General features: G+C 38.7%; 1 protein-coding gene across 9 annotated transcripts in view; it reads right to left on the reverse strand.

The window, feature by feature from the left end:
- SCAPER (S-phase cyclin A associated protein in the ER) overlaps nt 1-21,308 on the reverse strand; it is a 413,812-nt gene that overhangs the window by 376,694 nt on the left and 15,810 nt on the right. For 8 of the 9 annotated variants that reach the window (XM_055556199.1, XM_055556197.1, XM_055556200.1 and 5 more), the window contains exon 2: nt 17,281-17,347. In XM_055556199.1, the coding sequence (XP_055412174.1) occupies nt 17,281-17,283 (3 nt within the window). In that variant the 5' untranslated portion in view covers nt 17,284-17,347. Of the gene's footprint in view, nt 1-17,280; nt 17,348-17,864; nt 18,095-21,308 lie in introns of those variants that run through there. The other variant, XM_055556194.1, reaches the window with a different exon arrangement.

The raw sequence follows: 21,308 nt of genomic DNA on the forward strand, positions 1-21,308 counted from the left end.
TGTGTGTGTGTGTGTGTGTGTGTGTGTGTGTGTGTGTGTTCTTGCTTTCTCTAGTCCCAAACAGCTGAAAGCAACACTAGCCTACAGGTTCAGCCGCACCAAGACCCTGGGCAAATGGAAGCCAAGTCCTATTAGCAAGTCCCAAAATCAAATTACCTTCCCACAAATGAACACTATACCAAAATAGTCCACTTTTGTAAGCCAAGAATCTATGAAAATAAAAGAGCTCTAAAGCATGCCTATGAGCATAAGGATGCAGCCTCCTTGCCCAACCCTAACTCCATGTGGACAATCTACTGCCTTCTGAAGAGAGTCCCCTACTAGGTCCAGCACAAAATCCTAGTCCAACATTAATGGTGTGTTCATCCTCTCTTCTGGTTATTGCCAATCTAAACTCTTAGCATCCTTGGAATCCTTAGGCAACAACACATTTACTGGGCAATTACTATGTGCAAAGCACCGTATAAGATGCTGAGAAGAATACAAAAACATATGGTAGTATGATGACAGAGGGTGAGATGGCTGGATGGCATCACTGACACAATGGACATGAGTTTGAGTAAATTCTGGGAATTGGTGATCGACAGGGAGGCCTGACGTGCTGCAGTCCATGGGTCGCAAAGAGTCGGACACGACTGAGCAACTGAACTGAACTGAATTAATGCTGTGCTGTGCTTAGTCTCTCTGTCATGTCCTACTCTTTGCGACCCCATGGACTGTATGTAGCCTGCCAGGCTTCTCTGTTCATAGGGATTCTCCAGACAAGAATACTGGAGTGGGTTGCTCTTTCCTTCTCCAGGGGATCGTGCCAACCCAGGAATCAAACCGGGGTCTCCTGCACCGCAGGTGGATTCTTTACCAGGGGAGCTACCAGGGAAGCCCATATGGGCTTCAGATCAGATCAGATCACATCACATCAGTCGCTCAGTCGTGTCCGACTCTTTGCGACCCCATGAATCGCAGCACTCCAGGCCTCCCTGTCCATCACCAACTCCCGGAGTTCACCCAGACTCACGTCCATCAAGTCAGTGATGCCATCCAGCCATCTCATCCTCTGTTGTCCCCTTCTCCTCTTGCCCCCAATCCCTCCCAGCATCAGTCTTTTCCAATGAGTCAACTCTTTGCATGAGGTGGCCAAAGTACTGGAGTTTCAGCTTTAGCATCATTCTTTCCAAAGAAATCCCAGGGCTGATCTCCTTCAGAATGGACTGGTTGGATCTCCTTGCAGTCCAAGGGACTCTCAAGAGTCTTCTCCAACACCACAGTTCAAAAGCATCAATTCTTCAATGCTCAGCCTTCTTCACAGTACAACTCTCACATCCATACATGACCACTGGAAAAACCATAGCCTTGACTAGACGAACCTTTGTTGGCAAAGTAATGTCTCTGCTTTTCAATATACTATCTAGGTTGGTCATAACTTTCCTTCCAAGGAGTGAGCGTCTTTTAATTTCATGGCTGCAGTCACCATCTGCAGTGATTTTGGAGCCCAGAAAAATGAAGTCTGACACTGTTTCCACTGTTTCCCCATCTATTTCCCATGAAGTGATGGGACCGGATGCCATGATCTTCGTTTTCTGAATGTTGAGCTTTAAGCCAACTTTTTCACTCTCCACTTCCACTTTCATCAAGAGGCTTTTTAGTTCCTCTTCACTTTCTGCCATAAGGGTGGTGTCATCTGCATATCTGAGGTGATTTGTATTTCTCCCAGCAATCTTGATTCCAGCTTGTGTTTCTTCCAGTCCAGCATTTCTCATGATGTACTCTGCATATAGGTTAAATAAGCAGGGTGACAATATACAGCCTTGATGTACTCCTTTTCCTATTTGGAAACAGTCTGTTGTACTTGTCTTCAAAGAATTAACAGTCCAAATTAGAGAACCAAACCCATAAGAGCAAAAGATAACATATGGATTAATCAGTATGGTATCTAGTCTCCAGAGATGCCCCACTTCCCCTCAATAAACTACTCCTCCTGATGTTCCTATCTTTGTATAATCCCCTCCCCTATAACCTGGCTCTGTGACCCACTTTTTTGACCTATAAAATGAGGTAGAAGTGACACAGCTAATTTCTGAAAATAGGTCATAAGAAGCTTCACAGTCTCTACCTGGGTCTCTTGGAATGCTCCCTCTTGGGATATTCACTCTAGAAATCCAGTCATCAAACTATGAGAAGCCAAAGTTACCAGGAGAGATGCCACATAAGGGTGGCACTCCGGCTGACAGCCCCAGCTGAACTCCCAGCTGACAGGCAACATCCACTGAGCCATCCTGGACATTCCAGCCCAGTCAAGCCCCCAGATGACTGCAGCATCCCAGCATCCCAGGCACCCCCAGGCAGAAAAACCACCTAGTCAACCCACAGACTCAGGACAGATAACAGGAACTATATATACGTACACTAATCCACAATATACACATCTGTATTTCTGTATTTATCTGTATAGAGATATTGAAACTCAAAGATATTGAACCTCTCACTCAATCCTACACCACAAGTTCATTTTAGCCTTCCCCCTTCCTTATTTGTAATTTATTTCTCCATTAGTAAGAAACCCAGCTCTTATCATCTAAAATATATTTACTTATCTGTTCAATTCTAATATATATATATATGTAGTTTCAGAAAAAGGCAGAAGGGGGGCGGATTCCCTGGCAGTCCAGTCCAGTGGTAAGGACTCTGTGCTTTCACTCCTGAGGTGGGTGGTTTTAGTCACTAAGTCGTGTCTGACTCTTGCAACCTCATGGACTGTAGCCTATCATGCTGCTCTGTCCATGGGATTTTCCAGGCCAGAACACTGGAGTGGGTAGCCATTTACTTCTCTAGAGGATATTCCCGACCCAGGGATCAAACCCAGGTCTCCTGCACTGCAGGCAGATTTTTTTTTTTTACCAATTGAGATACCAGGGAATATCCTTCACTGTCAAAAGCCTGGGTTTAATCCCTGGTCAGGGAACTAAGATGCCACGAGCTTCGCTGTGCAGTCAAAAAATAATAATAAAAAAAGTTTCATAACTGCTAACCCATATCTCTGTGAGAAACTCATTTATTAGCAAGATTATATTTCTATGCAGGTTTATCTTTAGCCTTACAGTATCCAAGGTACTGGATTTTGTGTTTTCCTTAATTATTTAAATTAGTTGTTTCCTTCATTGAATTGTTATTTTCCTTAATTACTTAAATTGGTTCTTCTCATCTTCACCCTTTCAGTGTGGTTACATTACATACTTACATTACTCTTTATGTTTTGGGTTCTCCTCGCCTACTGGTTGATTTTAATTGCTTGCTTATTTGGGAAATATGTGAAAGAAATGCAACAAACGGTTCTCAAACAAAGGAACTTATTAATGAGAAGTATGACTTTGAAAATTGGGAAAGGAGTATGTCAAGGTTTATACTGTCACCCTGCTTATTTAGCTTACATGCAGAGCATAACATGTAAAATACCAGGCTGGATGAAGCACAAGCCAGAATTAAGGCTGCCAGGAGAAATATCAACAACCTCAGATATGCAGATAACACCACCATTATGGCAGAAACCAAGAGGAACTAAAGCTCCTTTTGATGAAGGTGAAAGAGGACAGTGAAAAAGCTGGCTTAAAACTCAACATTCAAAAAACTAAGATCATGGTATCTGGTCCCATCGCTTCATGGCAACTAGATGGGGAAACAAGGGAAACAGTGACAGACTTTATTTTCTTGGGCTCCAAAATCACTGGGGACAGTGACTGAAGCCAGGAAATTAAAAGATGCTTGCTCCTTGGAAGACAAGCTATGACAACCTAGACAGCATGTTAAAAAGCAGAGACATTACTTTGCCAACAAAAGTCCGTATAGTCAAAGCTACTGCTTTTCCAGTAGTTATGTATGGATGTAAAGATTTGGACCCAAAAGAAGGCTGAGCATCAAAGAATTGATGCTTCTGAATTGTGATGTTGGAAAAGACTCTTGAGAGTCCCTTGGACTGCAGGGAGATCAAACCAGTCAATCCTAAAGGAAATCAACCTTGAATATTCATTGGAAGGTGTGATGCTGAAGCTGAATTCTACTATTTTGGTCACCTGATGCTAAGAGCCAACTTGTTGGAAAAGACCCTGAGACTGGGAAAGATCAAAGGCAAGAGGAGAAGGGGATGACAGAGGATGAGATAGCTGGATGGCATCACCGACTCAATGGACATGAGCTTGAGCAAGCTCTAGGAGATGGTGAAGGACAGGGAAGCCTGGTGTGCTTCAGTCCATTGGGTTGCAGAGAGTCGGGCACAATTGAGCAACTGAACGACAGAAATGCCTTTGAGAGAAGAAAAAAGTCACTATATGCTAGGGCAGGGGCTCACAAGCAACTTCTATAATAAACAATCTACATTTGAGAATAAGCTGTAACCATGATACCTTTTGCCTTTAAGTACTTCAATGTGTATTTCATATATCTAAAAGATACTCCCCCATATAACTATACTATGACTATCAAATCAGAAAATTATCACTGATCCAAATTATCTAAATTACAATAATTATTTAAATTTCACTAACTGTTCCACTAATGCTTTTGACAGTATAAAGCTGACAAGAGATATAAGCTCAATTATTTCAGGAGCTCTACAAACTCCTAGCAAGACAAATACAAATATAAAGAAAACCATGCTGAGACTGACCACAGAAAAACTGATGATAACCTGAAACACAGGGAAAAATTTTAAAGCATACAGAAGAGAGGGGGAAAGTTCACCTTTAAAGAAGCAACAGCACAATAAGATGGGCAGCTCTGCATTGTCCAGACAGTGAAAAAATAAATAATCTATAATAAATAAATCAGTCACTTATTACTACCTATTCGGTAGAATAGTAGGGTCAAAATCTTGACTTGAGAGTTCAAGAGAATGTTGAATAAGAACATGGAGACAGTAAGTATTTTAAAAAAATACTTTGAGTATTGTAATAAAGGTGAACCAAGAAAGAAGAAAGCATAAATGAACAGAGAAGGTTTTTTAAATGAGTGCCAGCGTATTTTTATGCTGATGGGGATGATCCACAGAAAGTGAAACTGAAAAAAAAAAAAAAGAAAGAAAGTGAAACTGAATATATAGGGAAAAAGGGAATAATCAAAGACAAATCTGTGAGTAACAGGAATTGAATTTCAGAATACATAAATGAAACAACTAGCTCAAACTATTAGGAAAACAAAGACTGTTCTCTTCCACTCTAATACTGTATTATAAAGTTAACCCAAATTTTCCTCTCAAGAATAACTTTTGATATTTTTAAAATAAACACCTGTATCTACATTTCTTCACTACTCTGACTTGACCCTGGATATACATATGACATCTACTTATATGACTCATAAGCTTTCACTGAAACTCATTAGTTTGTGAACAATGTTCCAGCTCCATTCTGTGCAAAACACTTGAATCATCGCTTTTCTATTGCCATATTTTCCAATCAATGTAATATCATAAAATCACTTCCTTTTGCTTAAAGACATCTCCCAATGATTATTAGCTTTATATAACTTAGGTTGGCATTTATCATTTAGATTATCTAAGCATTGTTTTAACCAAAAAGTATCACTATTCTTTTCAGGCCAGATGACTCTATGTCAGTAGGTCACCTACTTTTCATCTCTTTTTCAGATAATTCTCTTATGCAATCAAAGAAAACTGTATAGGGAAATATGCATAGACATATATCAGATCATAAAATTTACTATCATGTTCTTTATAACTCAAGAGTTTTCATAAAATAGTGAGTTTCTCAGAACTAAAATGACCACAAGATAGCAATGTTGTAGTACCAGAAAACTTGAAATCTAATATTTTCTTATTCTATAAACATTTCAGTTCTACTACAAATTATGAGGTTAGTCCTTTTATACTTAGTACACATACACACATTCAAAGAAAAACCACCAGTTCAGGACTGTCATCATTCTTAATTCCAATACTTTATATAGAAAAACATTATAAAACTCATCCTACTACAACACATGATTGAAAACCATTTTTCAGCTTAAAGGACAGCTGCCTTCTGCAACATAAGCTGAGTGAACTGTTTTCAGTAAAAACTCATATATTTTGATCAATTTTAGTAATCCTATTTTTAACTGTGGTGTTGGAGAAGACTCTTGAGAGTCCCTTGGACTGCAAGGAGATCCAACCAGTCCATTCTAAAGGAGATCAGATCAGTCCTGGGTGTTCTTTGGAAGCAATGATGGTAAAGCTGAAACTCCAGTACTTTGGCCACCTCATGCGAAGAGTTGACTCATTGGAAAAGACCCTGAGGCTGGGAGGGATTGGGGGCAGGAGGAGAAGGGGACAACAGAGGATGAGATGGCTGGATGGCATCACTGACTCGATGGATGTGAGTCTGAGTGAACTCCGGGAGTTGGTGATGGACAGGGAGGCCTGGCATGCTGCGATTCATGGGGTCGCAAAGAGTCAGACACGACTGAGCGACTGGACTGAACTGAACTGATTCTTATAAAAAAAAAAATCTCAGTGTAACTTAATGTAATTTTAAACTTTTTAATTTAAGCATTAGGATTTGAAATGCAATAAATGAGTTCAAGATACTCCATAATATTCCAGATGTCTATTTCAAACAGTATTTTCATATAGGTTCTTTTCTTCCAAGAGATCTAAACAAAATATACGTATTTCCATCCAAAGTCACAGTGTGCCACCTAGTGCCATAAAGAGATTTTACAGAGGCTTGTTTAAATACTAAATGTTTCAATAAAAAGTATACACATCAGTCTCGAGGTAAAATTTCTAAGTTTGTCTCTTACAGTATATTACTTGAGAAAGCAAGTGTTTAGAATGTTTACCAAGAAATGCATATATACCTCCTAGCAAGACCAATGAAGCAAAGAGAAGAAAGAAGGCAAAAATTATCAATACCAAGAACAAAAAGGAACATCACTAAGATTCTAGAGCCTCTAGACATCAGAAAGATAAAAGGATGTTATAAATAAAATATGAATTTGAAAATTTTTATGAAATGCACAAATTCCTTGAAAAACACAATTTAACCAAATCTTGGCATAAAATCTTGGGGCTTCATGAGTAGCTCAGTCAGTAAAGCATCTGCCTGCAATGAGGGAGATCTGAGTTCAATTCCTGGGTTGGGAAGATCCCCTGGAGAAGGAAATGGCAACCCACTCCAGTATTCTTGCCTGGAGATTCCCATGGACAGAGGAGCCTGGCGGGCTGCAGTTTGTGGGATCTCAAGAGTTGGACACGACTTAGTGTTATCTTTCTTTCTTTCTTTGGCATAAAAGGAAATGGAAAAATCTGAGTATTCACTAAAGAAATTTAAAAATTTTAAATACTGAAGAAATATTTACTGAAGAAATTCCATAAAAGAAAATCCAGGGTTAAATGGATTTCACTGGTGAATTCCCTTAATCACTGAAGGAGAAATTATACTAAATTCTTCCAGAGGGAAAAATGAAGGGTCAAATCTCAAGTCACAGAGTGACTCATGACCCTGAATATTAGAACCTAAGAGGACAAGAAAAGTAAATAAGCAGTTCAAACACCTTCAAAAGTAACAATGTGAACTTTTACATTACATATACCTCCATACACACACACATCTGCAAACTGAATCCAGTGAAAACACAACAACCAAGTTGATTTTATTTCAGGAAGCAAGGCTGGTTTAACATTTTTTAATCAATGAATTCAATTCATCATATTAACTAAATAAAGGAGAAGAGTTTGATATTCTTTTCAACAGATGAAAAAAGCATGTGATAAACCTGGATACCCATCTATGATAAAAATTCTTCACAAACTTCAGCAAATATCATATTAAATGATACAATCTTGAAAGAGACAGGATGCCTACAATCACCACTTCCATCATCATGATACTGAAGTTCCTAGTCCATGTAATAAGGTGAGAAAAAGAATGAGAGGGAAATTATAAGGTGAATCTAGAATAGCCTGTTAGACTAGAAAGTACAGAAGGACTCAAAGAATAACAGAAGCAGATGAAAAGATACAAGAGCTAGTGTGAAGGAACTTCCACCAGCTAAGTCAAGGACAATGCGAGCATCAAAATAAATGGTAGTAGTAGAATGTAATATTAATAAATAAAATAAAAAATCCAAGCAGCCTGAAAGACAGGCAGACAGATAGATAGGCATGTAGATAACTAATAATTATTATCATCAGTGAATGCTAAAACTAGTGGGTAGATGGTTTGATGAGTTGCAGGATATTTACACAGCCTCTAAGTCTCTCTCAACAAATAACATACTACTTTCAAAAGACAAAGCAAACTTCAAAGAGAAAAACCTGACAATACCCTATATTAACCAAGTGATGAGAGTCCACATGACCAATAGCAGGACAAACTGACATCATATGCTTCCTGATGTGATATACTGAGAAGGATACAACACCATTCATGTGATATTCTGCCAAAAACACAAAATCAGAGTCTATAAGAAGAAAATATGACCCAAATCAAGTGACATTCTTCAAAACAGACCTGAGAGAACTGCCCTGGATAAGCGATTTGACTCACCCCTCGGTGAGCTCCTCCTCACAGGCAGGACAGCCACACCCTCTCTCTCTGGGTGTGTGCCTCTGCCTTGCTTCTATCTGAAAGACACTGTTTCTGTGTGCCCTTCCATTTGCTGTGCTATGTCTCTAATAATAAACTCTGCACCTATTTTTATAGCTTTTACCTTCTTGAGAAATTCATTTTTCAATGGGCGCAAGAGCCAGAGCAACTTTGCTTCTAGCCGCTAGCCCTACGGGTTGTCTAGTAGATAGGATTTCTGGTTTTCACGCAGGCTGTTGTTACTGTTCAGTTGCTAAGCTGTATATGACTCTCTATGACCCCATGTATCCCAGCATGCTAGGCTTCCCTGTCCTTCATTATCTCCCAGAGTTTGCTCAAACTCATATGTCCAATGAGTTCACCTAGGCTACCCAGGTTCAATTCCTGGGCAGGGAACTAAGATCTCTTCACAGCACCGCTCACTGCTGTCTCCTCAAGATCAAAATATTCTTAAGTGGTTCATGGAAGAGTAATATGCATGTATTTATGAAAAAGTGAAAGAGTTAGTCGCTCAGTTGTGTCTGACTCTTTGCAACCCCACAGGCTGTAGCCCGTCAAGCTCCTCTATCCATGGAATTCTCCAGACAAGAGTACTAGAGTGGGAAGCCATTCCCTTCTCCAGGTGATCTGCCTGAGGCAAGGATGTGTCTACAAATAAATGTACATGTGTGTAGCTATATATGTATGTGTCTTTGTCTGTATACATGATTTTTCTTTTTGGCCATACCATGCGCATATGGGATCTTAGTTGCCCAAGCAGGGATGGAACCCAGAACCCTTACAGTGGAAGCACAGAGTCCTAACCACGGGACCACCAGGGAATTCCCTATATGTGATTTTATATGTGTGTGTATGTATGTATGTTTTATATACACACACACATATAAAATAAAAGAGAGAATATGAGAAAGGAAAAGAGACAAAATTAGCAACTGGTAAAGTTAGTGAGAGTCCCTTGGACTGCAAGGAGATCAACCAGTCCATTCTGAAGGAGATCAGCCCTGGGATTTCTTTGGAGGGAATGATGCTGAAGCTGAAACTCCAGTACTTTGGCCACCTCATGTGAAGAGTTGACTCACTGGAAAAGACTCTGATGCTGGGAGGGATTAGGGGCAGGAGGAGAAGGGGACGACAGAGGATGCGATGGCTGGATGGCATCACTGACTTGATAGACGTGAGTTTGAGTGAACTCCAGGAGATGATGATGGACAGGGAGGCCTGGTGTGCTGTGATTCATGGGGTCGCAAAGAGTCGGACACGACTGAGCGACTGAACTGAACTGAAAGTTAGTGAAAGAATATCAGAGAATTATCTGTACTCCTCCTGCAACCTTTCTTAAATCTGAAATGAAAGGAAAATAAAACGTCCTAAAAATAATGATAATAAAGGATAATATTTTCATGATCTTCAGGTATAGAAAAAAGTCTTAATTGGGATACAAAAAAGCATTAATCATACAGGAAAAAAATGATGAATTGAACTTCACTGGAATTAAGAACACATTGTTATATTAAAAAGACATCATTAAAAGAATGAAAAAGCAAGCCACAAAGATGATATATGTGTAAAAGTAACAAAGGTCTTATACCAGAATAAAGAACTCCTTAAATCAATTAGAAAAAGAAAGATAACCCAACAAGAAAATGAAAATTGAATAGGCATTCCCAAAAGACATATAAATAACCAAGTATCATATGAAAAGGTACTCAAAAGTAAGCACTGAAAATATTAAAACATTTTTAAATCAATGACAATACCATGTGATGGCAAGGAGCTGGGCAGCTGCTTGCACTGCTGACAGAAAGTTAAACTGATATACAACAGTTTAAGAAATTTGGCATTATCCAAAAGCACAAACCAGCCTCTGTTTACCTCTCTGGCCTCATCTGCCATTACTCTTCCTGTCTGCCATGCTCCAACTCCACTGACATTTAATCAGTTCCCTATGACCACCAAGCTCCCTCCTAATTCAGGGCATTTATATAAGATTTTCTCTTCTGTTTAGTATGTTCTGCCACTCTATGACGTACATTTATTGGCTTCCTCCCCAGCATTTACTGCCTACGTCTTTTCTAATAGTTCAGTTTTTATTGGGGTACCATGTGGTTCTATGAAGACCTACAAGATCTTTTAGAACTAACACCAAAAAAAAAGATGTCCTTTTCATCAGAGGGGATTGGAATGCTCAAGTAGGAAGCTGAGAGATACCTGGAGTAGCAGGCAAGTTTGGCCTTGGAGTACAAAAGGAAGAAGGGCAAAGGCTAACACAGTTATGCCAAGAGAACACGTTGGTCAGAGCAAACACCCTCTTACAATACAAGAAATGACTCCCCACATGGACACCACCAAATGGTCAATACCAAAAACTCAGATTGATTATATTCTATGTAGCCAAAGATGGAGAAGCTCTATACAGTCAGCAAAATCAAGACCTGGGGCTAGCTATGGCTCAGATCATGAGCTCCTTATTGCAAAATTCAGACTTAAAGTGAAGAAAGTAGGCAAAATCACTAGGCCATTCAGGTATGACCTAAATCAAATCTCTTATGATTATACAGTGGAAGTGACAAGAGATTAAAGGGGTTAGATTTGAGACGCAGAGTGCCTGAAGAACTATGGATGGAGATGCATAGCACTGCACAGGAGACGGTGACCAAGGAAAAGGAGATCCAAGAAGGCAAGATGGCTGTCTGAGAAGCCCTTACAGTACAGCTGAGAAAAGAAGAGAATCAAAAGGCAAAGGAGAAAGAGAATGATATACCCCCACTGAATGCAGAGTTCCAGAGCATAGCAAGGAGAGAGAACAAAGTCTTCTTAAGTGAACAATGCAAAGAAATAGAGGAAAATGATAGAATGGGAAAGACTAGAAATCTCTTCAAGAAAATTAGAGATATCAAGGGAATATTTCATACAAAGATGGGCACAATAAAGGACAGAAATGGTAAAGACCTAACAGAAATGGAAGAGATCAAAAGAGATGGCAAGAACACCCAGAAGAACTGTACAAAAAAGGTCTTAATGACCAGATAACCACAATGGTGGGCTCACTCACCCGGAAACAGACACCCTGGAGTGTGAAGTCAAGTGGGCCTTAGGAAGCAATGCTGTCAATAAAGCTAGTGGAGGTGATGGAATTTCAGCAAAGCTGTTTAAAATCTTATAAGATGATGCTATTAAAGGACTGCACTCAATATGTCAGCAAGTTTGGAAAATCCAGCAGTAGCCACAAGACAGGAAAAGGTCAATCTTCATCGCAATTCTCAAGAAGGGCAGTACTAAAGAATGTTCAAACTACCAGACAATTACATTCATCTCCCATGCTAGTAAGGTTATGCTCAAAATGCTTCAAGCGAGGCTTCAGCGCTATGTGAGACTGAAAACTTCCAGATCTTCAAGCTGGATTAGAAAAGGCAGAGGAACCAGAAATCAAATTGTCAACAATCACTGGATCATAGAGAAAGCAAGGAAATTCCAGAAAAATATCTACCTCTGTCTGTTTCACTGACTATTCTAAAGGCTTTGACTGTATGGATCATAACAAACTGTGGAAAACTCTTAGAGAGGTGGGAATACCAGACCTGTCTTCTGAGAAACCTGTATGCCAGTCAAGAAGCAACAGTTAGAACCTTACATAGAACAACTGACAGGTTGAAAATTGAGAAAGGAATACAACAAGGCTGTTTATTGTCACCCTGTTTATCTAACTTATATGCAGAGCTCATCATACGAAATGCCAGGCTACATAAGTTACAAGCTGGAATCAAGATTTCCAGGAGAAATATCAACAATCTCAGATATGCAAATGATACCACTTTAATGGCAGAAAGCAGAGACGAACTAAAGGGCCTCTTGATGAAAGTAGAAAAAGAATGAAAAAGCAAGCTTAAAACTCAATATTAAAAAAACTAAGATCATGGCATCCAGTCCCCTCACTTCATGGCAAATAGAAGGGGGAAAGGTGGAAGCAGTGGCAGATTTCTTCTTCTTGGGCTCGAAAATCACTGTGGATGGTGACTGTAGCCATGAAATCAGAAGACAATTGCTCCTTGCAAGAAAAGCTATGACAAACCCAGACAGTATATTAAAAAGCAAAGACATCACTTTGCCAACAAACATCTGTATAGTCAAGTCTTTCCAGTAATCATATACAGATGTGAGAGCTGGACCATAAAGAGGGCAGAGCGCGGAAGAATTGATGCTTTCGAACTGTGGTGCTGGATAAGACTCTTGAGAGTCCCTTGGACTTCAAGGCAATCAAACCAGTCAATATTAAAGGAAATCAACCCTAAATACTCATTAGCACTGATGCTGAAGCTGAAGCTCCAGCTCCAATACTTTGGCCATCTGATGTGAAGAGCTGACTCACTGGAAAAGACCTTGATGCTGGGAAAGATTGAGGGCAGGAGCAGAAGGGGGTGACAAGAGAATGAGATGGTTGGGTGGTATCACCAATTCAATGGACATGAACTTGGGCAAACTCTGGGAGAAGGTGAGGGACAGGGAAGCCTAGTGTGATTCAGTCCATGGGGTTGAAAACCGTCAGATGCAACTTGGTGACTGCACAACAGAAACAACAACCTTCCCATCAGGAAGCTTACACAAGCTCTTAGCCTCATCCACCAGAGGGCAGAGAGAAGACACAAGAAGAACCACAATCCCACAGCAGCTAGAACAAAAACTACATTATAGGAAGTTAATCAGGATGAAAAAGCAGTTATGTTCCGGATGAAGGGATAAGATAAAACCCCAGAAAAACAACCAAATGAAGTGGAGATAGGCAACCTTCTAGAAAAAGAATTCAGAATAATTATAGTGAAGATGATCAAGGATATCAGAAACAGAATGGAGATGTAAGAAATATTTACCAAAGACCTAGAAGAACTAACAAACAACCAGATATGAACCACACACTAGACTAAGGAATTAATAGCAGAACAACTGAGCCAGAAGAACGTACAAGTGACCTGAGGACAGAATGGTGGAAATCAGTGCCGCAGAACAGAATATAGAAAAAAGAATAAAAAAAATGAAGATAGCCTAAGAGACCTCTGAGACAACATTAAACGCACCAACATTCACATTATAGGGGTCCCAGAAGGAGAAGAGAGGGAGAAAGGACCTGAGAAAATATTTGAAAATATAATAGCTGAAAAATTCCATAACATGGGAAAGGAAATAGTCAACCAAGTCCAGGAAGTGCAGAGTCCCAGGCAGGATAAACCCAAGAAGGAACACACCAAGACATACAGTAATCAAACTGACAAAAATTAAAGACAAAGATAAAATATTAAAAGCAAAAAGGGAAAAATGACAAATAACATACAAGGGAACTCCCATCAGGTTATCAGCTGCTTTCTCAAGAGAAATTCTACAGGCCAGAAGGGATTGGCACAATATATTTAAAGTGATGAAAGGGAAGAACCTACAACCAAGAATACTTCACCCAGCAAGACTCTGTTCAGGCTGATGAAGAAATCAAAAGCTTTCCAGACAAACAAAAGTTATGAATAGCTAACTTTGAAGTTATGAATAGCACCACCAAATCAGCTTTACAACAAACACTAAAGGAACCTCTCTAGGCATAAACTTTCTTCTTCAGGCAGGAAACACAAGAGAAGGAAAAGACCTACACAAAATAAACCTAAAAAGACAATTAAGAGTGGTAATACGATCATACATATGGATAATTACCTTAAATGTAAACAGATTAAATGCCAGAAGAATGGACAAGTGACATAGACTGGCTGGGTGGATAAAAACACATGCGTGTATGCACTTCCATTTAACCACATCACTCTACTTAACCACTCAAATTGTATGTAAATATTTTATATTGTTAGGTCAATCATGTTTCCATTGTAACTTACAAATATAATTATCTTTTATTTTTTTGTCTGGCTATTGATTGTGAAAATTGTTTTTAAAAAAAGTTTTACTATTGTGATTATATAACTATTACTCACGTACTAGCATTGTATCATGATCAGTCAACAGAAAATAACAGAATTCTGTATCACTAAAGCTACCATTTAAAAGAAAAACTTCGAATCACTTTTTAAAATCAAGATATGTACCAGAATTACCTTGGAATTTTTTGAAAAATACAAATGCCCAGGTATTGCTTTTTTTCTACAAAGCTCGAGATGTGTTTCTAATGAGCAACCATATTTAAAAACTGGACTATATGATGATCTTTTACTTTTATCTAGTTTGCTTCATTTTTTCTTTCATATTCAGTGCTCCCATTTCATTTAGTTTATGTTTTCCAATTTCTCTTTTTTTAATGTTCTTTCTCAAGCCTTTATCAAGCACAGCAGAAAAGCCTTTACACATAAATACATAAATACTATGTGTAATTATATATTTTAGAAAACCTATGACTTTTTGCCTAGCTAAAAAATTTATAACAATTTGATTCTACCTGTTTGACTTTGTATGAACAGAATGCTAGACATCTAATTTAAAAAACAGATACACAACAAAGGTTTACTATATAGCAAAGGGAATTACAGCCAACATCTTACAATAACCTATAATCGAAAATAATTTGAAATATAATATGTGTATATATATATAACAGAATCACCTTGCTGTGTACCTGAAACACTGTAAGTCAACTATACTTCAATGAAATGTATATATTAAGAAAAAACAGAATTTGCATTCTGAACCACATAAACATTGTACTGAAAAGAACCCACCTGCCAACCCAGGAAACATAATGAGACATGGGTTCGATCCCTGCATGGCATCCACTCTAGTATTCTTGCCTGGAAAAATTTCATTGACAGAGGAGCCTGGCAGCATGCAGTCCATAGGATCGCAAAGAGTAGGACACAACTAAATCCACTTAGCAAGCATGAAACATTGTATATAATATTAAAACAAAACATATCAAAAAGAAGAAGAAATATCAAAAAATCAAAAAGAGAGGCTTCCCTGGTGGCACAGTGGTAAAGAAGCCGCCTGCCAATGCAGGAGACGTGGGTTTGATCCCTGATCCAGGAAAATCTCACATGCTGTGGAGCAACTAAGCCCCTGTGCCACAGCTACAGAAGTCCATGCATCCTCGAGCCTGAGCTCCACAACAAGAGAAGCCACTGCGATGGGAGGCTTCGCACCGCAACCAGAGAGTAGCCCCCACTTCCCACAACTAGAGGAAAGCCCGTGCAGCAATGAAGACCCAGCACAGCCATACATAAATAAATCACGTAACTTTGTGAAAGACTAAAAAGAGGCTGAAACAGTGGGATAAATCTTTTCAGAACACTGAGAGAAAATTTTCTTAATCTAGGCTTCTACATTCAGCAACACCATCTTTGAAAATCAGGGCAGGAAAAAAGTTTCAGACAAACAAAAACAGAGCTTAGGACTGAACGGCCCTCACTGTAAGAAATTCTCAGAATATGAAAAGCAGAAGAAAAATGATCTCAAATGACAGAATTTAAAAATTTAAAACTCAGAACTTATTATTTACGTCTTTAAGATATAAAATAAACTGGAGTGTGGAATGGGTCAGGATGAGATAGGAAAGAAAAATATAAGTAGTTATAATCCTACATTTACACCCAAAAGAGGAGGCTCCTGCCCTAAGTCCTACACTTTAGAAGATTACACCTATCAAAATATCAAAATATCAAAAATGCCAAAACAAAAAGATAGCAAGTAACTATATAGGAATTAATAGAGAGGGATTCACACACTGAACTGAGGCCTCCCCACCCTAAAAGCAAACAATAAGGAAGAGAAGGAAGAAGGCAAAGCACAGCCTCTATGCTGGGAAACCAAGATAAAAATATCTAATTTTTATTTAAAATTTAAATATTTAAAATTTTTATTTAAAATCTAATTTTAAATCTAACATTTACTTTAAAATGGCTACCCCCCATTTCCCAAAGAAGTCTCTAGGCACCTGGATTATCCCATAAACCGTATTTCCTCCTCCTCCTGGGTTTGAGTGAGATAGTTTGAGTAGATACTTAGAACTGCCTGTAAATCTTGAGTTTAAAAAGTAGAATATGTGCACTGGGACGACCCAGAGGGATGGTATGGGGAGGGAGGAGGAGGAGGGTTCAGGGTGGGGAACACATGTATACCTATGGCGGATTCATTTTGATATTTGGCAAAACTAATACAATTATGTAAAGTTTAAAAATAAAATAAAATTTAAAAATAAATAAATAAATAAATCAACACTAACAGCACACACACACACACAAAAAAGTAGAATATGGGGAAGGTGAACTCATCTGCCCAAGGTTTCTGGGGAGTTTCACCGCATTAGCGCCCATCTGAGATTCAGAGACCATCCTGGCCCAACATCTACCCTGCCAACCCCAGAGACAGCATTTCTCCTTTAAGAGCTGGCTGAGCCCTGGGTAGGAAAGTAGGTCAAGCTGCTGACATAAACTAATTTATAACTTTTTAAGATTAAGACATTAAGAGAAAAACTAACTTCCATCTGTATTCTTGCCCTAGGTCATACAAATGTTAAGAGTGAGCGTCTATGGCTTTAGGGTTGAACTGTACACTCACTGTTAGTTACCTTAACTGCGGTACTTTATAACACGTGTTCCATAGCGTATCTTGTAGGTAACAAATATTACATCAAAAACGATGATGAATGAAAAACGGAAGGAAGGAAAGGAGGTAGAAGGAGGCTAAAAAAACTAAGGTTAATGCTTAAGGTAAATTGATCACTTACCATCCTTTTTTAATTCCCTTCTATGCCAAGAAGCTCATTTACCACACAAACCCATGGAGTATGATTCCTATAATAAAAAAAAATATATAGTACATACTATTAGCCATAACACTGTCATAAAATCATATTTGTTTATAAAAAGATAAAAATTTCATTCCCATTAAGTTTCTCATTATATTCAACCACAACAAAAACATTACTCCTTTATATTTCATTTGGTTATACTGTAGCATGTTTCATGCTGAACAATACCTAAATGCTCTCCAAAAATAATTAAATGGAAGAGAAAAAGTATTAATTATCTAAACAGTCTCTGATATCTTAATCTGGAGGCTTCAAACATTTTTTACTATAATCTATAAATATATACTTTATATTGAAATAAAGTTTCATGAAGTAACATTTACCTCTATTGTAAGAGATGCACTCTAATATTTCCTGCTCTGTTTCATTATTTAAATACTGTTTTCACTGAATTATGACCCACTAATGAATTCCAACTCAATATATAAAACACTGTGTAACCTCTCCTTAGGAACTTTCAACAACTGAGATTTGATCAGAATATCTTAATTATATATTACCTAAGGGTCTACACAGAACAGATCCTACTTTTCAGGGAACCTATTTAATGGTGGTCAAATCTTCATTCAAAGAAATCCAAAGCTAGGAAACTCGATTTTAAAAAAGAAAAAAAAAAGACAAGAGGACAGAGAAATTGCAAGAAACAGTGGCTTAATCATGTAAGAAAAGCTTCTGAACAAAGAAAAATAAGCAGCAATTGGAACCCAACTTTCTGGGACAACGGCCTTGGTCACTTATCTTCACCAAGTGAATCCACTCCCTTTTAAATGCAGCACGTCAATTGAAAACATATGTTCATAGTACAGCCACTATGGAGAACAGTGTGGAGATTCCTTAAAAAACTGGAAATAGAACTGCCTTATGATCCAGCAATCCCACTGCTGGGCATACACACTGAGGAAACCAGAAGGGAAAGAGACACGTGTACCCCAATGTTCATCGCAGCACTGTTTATAACAGCCAGGACATGGAAGCAACCTAGATGTCCATCAGCAGATGAATGGATAAGAAAGCTGTGGTACATATACACAATGGAGTATTACTCAGCCATTAAAAAGAATACATTTGAATCAGTTCTAATGAGGTGGATGAAACTGGAGCCTATTATAGAGAGTGAAGTAAGCCAGAAAGAAAAACACCAATACAGTATACTAACACATATATATGGAATTTAGAAAGATGGTAACAATAACCCTGTGTACGAGACAGCAAAAGAGACACTGATGTGTAGAACAGTCTTATGGACTCTGTGAGAGAGGGAGAGGGTGGGAAGATTTGGGAGAATGGCATTGAAACATGTAAAATATCATGTATGAAACGAGTTGCCAGTCCAGTTTCGATGCACGATACTGGATGCTTGGGGCTGGTGCACTGGGACGACCCAGAGGGATGGAATGGGGAGGGAGGAGGGAGGAGGGTTCAGGATGGGGAACACATGTATACCTGTGGCAGATTCATTTTGATATTTGGCAAAACTAATACAATTATGTAAAGTTTAAAAATAAAATAAAATAAAATAAAATAAAAAGATGGTTGGACAATTTCAAAAAAAAAAAAAAGAAAACATATGTTCAAACAAAAACTTCCATACAAGTATTCAAAGCAACGTTATTCCTAATAGCCAAAAAGTAGACACAACCCAAATGTCCAAAAACTGATGGATAAATAAAATGTGCTATATCCATTCAAGGAAATCTTATTCAGCCATTAAAACAGAATAAAGGGCTTGTACATGCTACAACATAAATGAATCCTGAAAACAAGATGACAAATCAAAGAAGCCGCTCATAAAAGACCACACATTACATAATGCCACTTATATGTAATGTCCAAAATGGGCAAATTCATAGAATCAGAAAAACAGATTATTGCTCGCCTAGGGCTTGGGGGTTACTGCTAATGAGTACAGCGTTTCTTTGGGGGATGATGAAAATGTCCTAAAATTCAACATGGTGGTGATTGCACAGCTCTGTTAATATACTAATAAACACTTTTTAACTGGGTGATTTCTTGGTATATGGATTATATCTCAATAAAAATGTTACATTTTCAAAAATACACCACCTCTGTTCACAACTCTCCAATGCCTCTATGTCTCATGCAAAGTAAAAGCCAAAGTTTCCACAGTGGTCAAAGTCCCCACACTCTAAACTTCCTAACTCCTCATACATCTCTGACTACATCTCCTACTTCTCTCTTCTCTGGTGTTCTTTCCAGCTCAGCGACACGGCCTCTTTAAGTTCCCCAACATGCCAGACACACTCCTACCTCAGGGCTTTACACTTTAAAGTCCTCATCTGGAATGCTCAAGACTTTGCCCACATGTAACTTTCTCAGTGAGGCCTATGAAAGCACTCTTTTTTAAAACTGCAACCTGTTTATCCTGACTCCCACTACTGGCACTCCCTATCCCACTTCTTCTCGAGAGCATTCATTACTTAAACTTACTTGGTGTACTATCCATCTCCCCCAGCAAGAAAGTTAGCTGCATGATGATCTTTGGTTTTGGGTTACTGCTATAGCCTCAGAATACAGAACAGTGTCTGGTTTCTGAGAGGCATTCATTAAATACTTGTTTACTAACGAATGAAACCCATGTTAAAGAATCTTTGCTCAAAATGTTCCTCTCTTCTCACCCTATACATACTCAAAGCCTACCAATTCATCAAGACCAACTCAAAAAAGTCATCTTCATGAAGCCCATTTTGATAACCCCAGCTGACAGAGATCTTCATCTGAATTCCCAGACTGCTGCTGCTGCTGCTGCTAAGTCGCTTCAGTCGTATCCGACTCTGTGCGACCCCATAGACTGCAGCCCACCAGGCTCCCCCGTCCCTGGGATTCTCCAGGCAAGAACACTGGAGTGGGTTGCCATTTCCTTCTCCAATGCATGAAAGTAAAAAGTGAAAGTGAAGTCACTCAGTCATGTCCGACTCCTAGCGACCCCATGGACTACAGCCTACCAGGCTCCTCCGTCCATGGGATTTGCCAGGCAAGAGTACTGGAGTGGGGTGCCATTGCCTTCTCCAAATTCCCAGACTACTTGACCTGTAATCATCACTTCTAAAAAGTAGGGACAAGTGTGATACAGTAGAAAAAGTGTATACAAGCACTGGAGTCAACCAAATCACTGGTCATGTGACTATGAGAAGTTATTCAACCTCTTCAAATATCGGTATTCTAACCTATAAAAATGAAGGCTAGATTGCTTACCCAAGAGAATTTTTTCCACACAAAGACCTATTTACAAATATTCAAAGGGGCTTTACTCATAATTTCTCCAAACTGGAAACAACCCAAATATCAAAAGAAAAGATAATCCAATCTTAGTACATCTATATAGTAGAACAGAGAGCAATACAAAGGAATGAATATACAATAAAATAGATATCTCAGACAGTCTGCTTGGAAAAAGTCTGGATGCAAAAGAATACATTCTGAATTACTCTGTTTAAGTCAAGTTTTAGAACATGCAAAACTAATCCCTTATATAACTAACTTATAATAACTAACTCTTTTGGAAATACCAAAAGAGTTATCTTAGTTGGAGGGGAAGGACTGGAAAGAAGTTGAAGGGAACTTTCTGGGAAGATGGATTGCGGCAGCGGTTCATGACTATGTATAACTGTGTTTTACTCACTGAACTGCCCACTTTAAAAAAGTGGGCATACTTTTTGTAAACTATACCTCAGTAAAATTGATGAAAGGACACACAGTTTGGGGGGGGCGGGGGATGAAGGCTATCCTTAATTTATAAGGTTGTTAGGAGGATTAGATGAGAAACACTTCTACTGAAATCAGCACGACACAGTGAGAAAGACGGCACAATAATATGGGACTGAATCTCAATTTAGCAAATTATTGTAGCTACTAATTACATAACCTTTTGCACAAGTCATGAATCCCTCAGAACTTCAGTTTTCTCTTGAGTAAAGAGAATAGTA

This window comes from Bubalus kerabau, chromosome 19, assembly GCF_029407905.1.
Source record: "Bubalus kerabau isolate K-KA32 ecotype Philippines breed swamp buffalo chromosome 19, PCC_UOA_SB_1v2, whole genome shotgun sequence".
Classification (NCBI taxonomy): domain Eukaryota; kingdom Metazoa; phylum Chordata; class Mammalia; order Artiodactyla; family Bovidae; genus Bubalus; species Bubalus kerabau.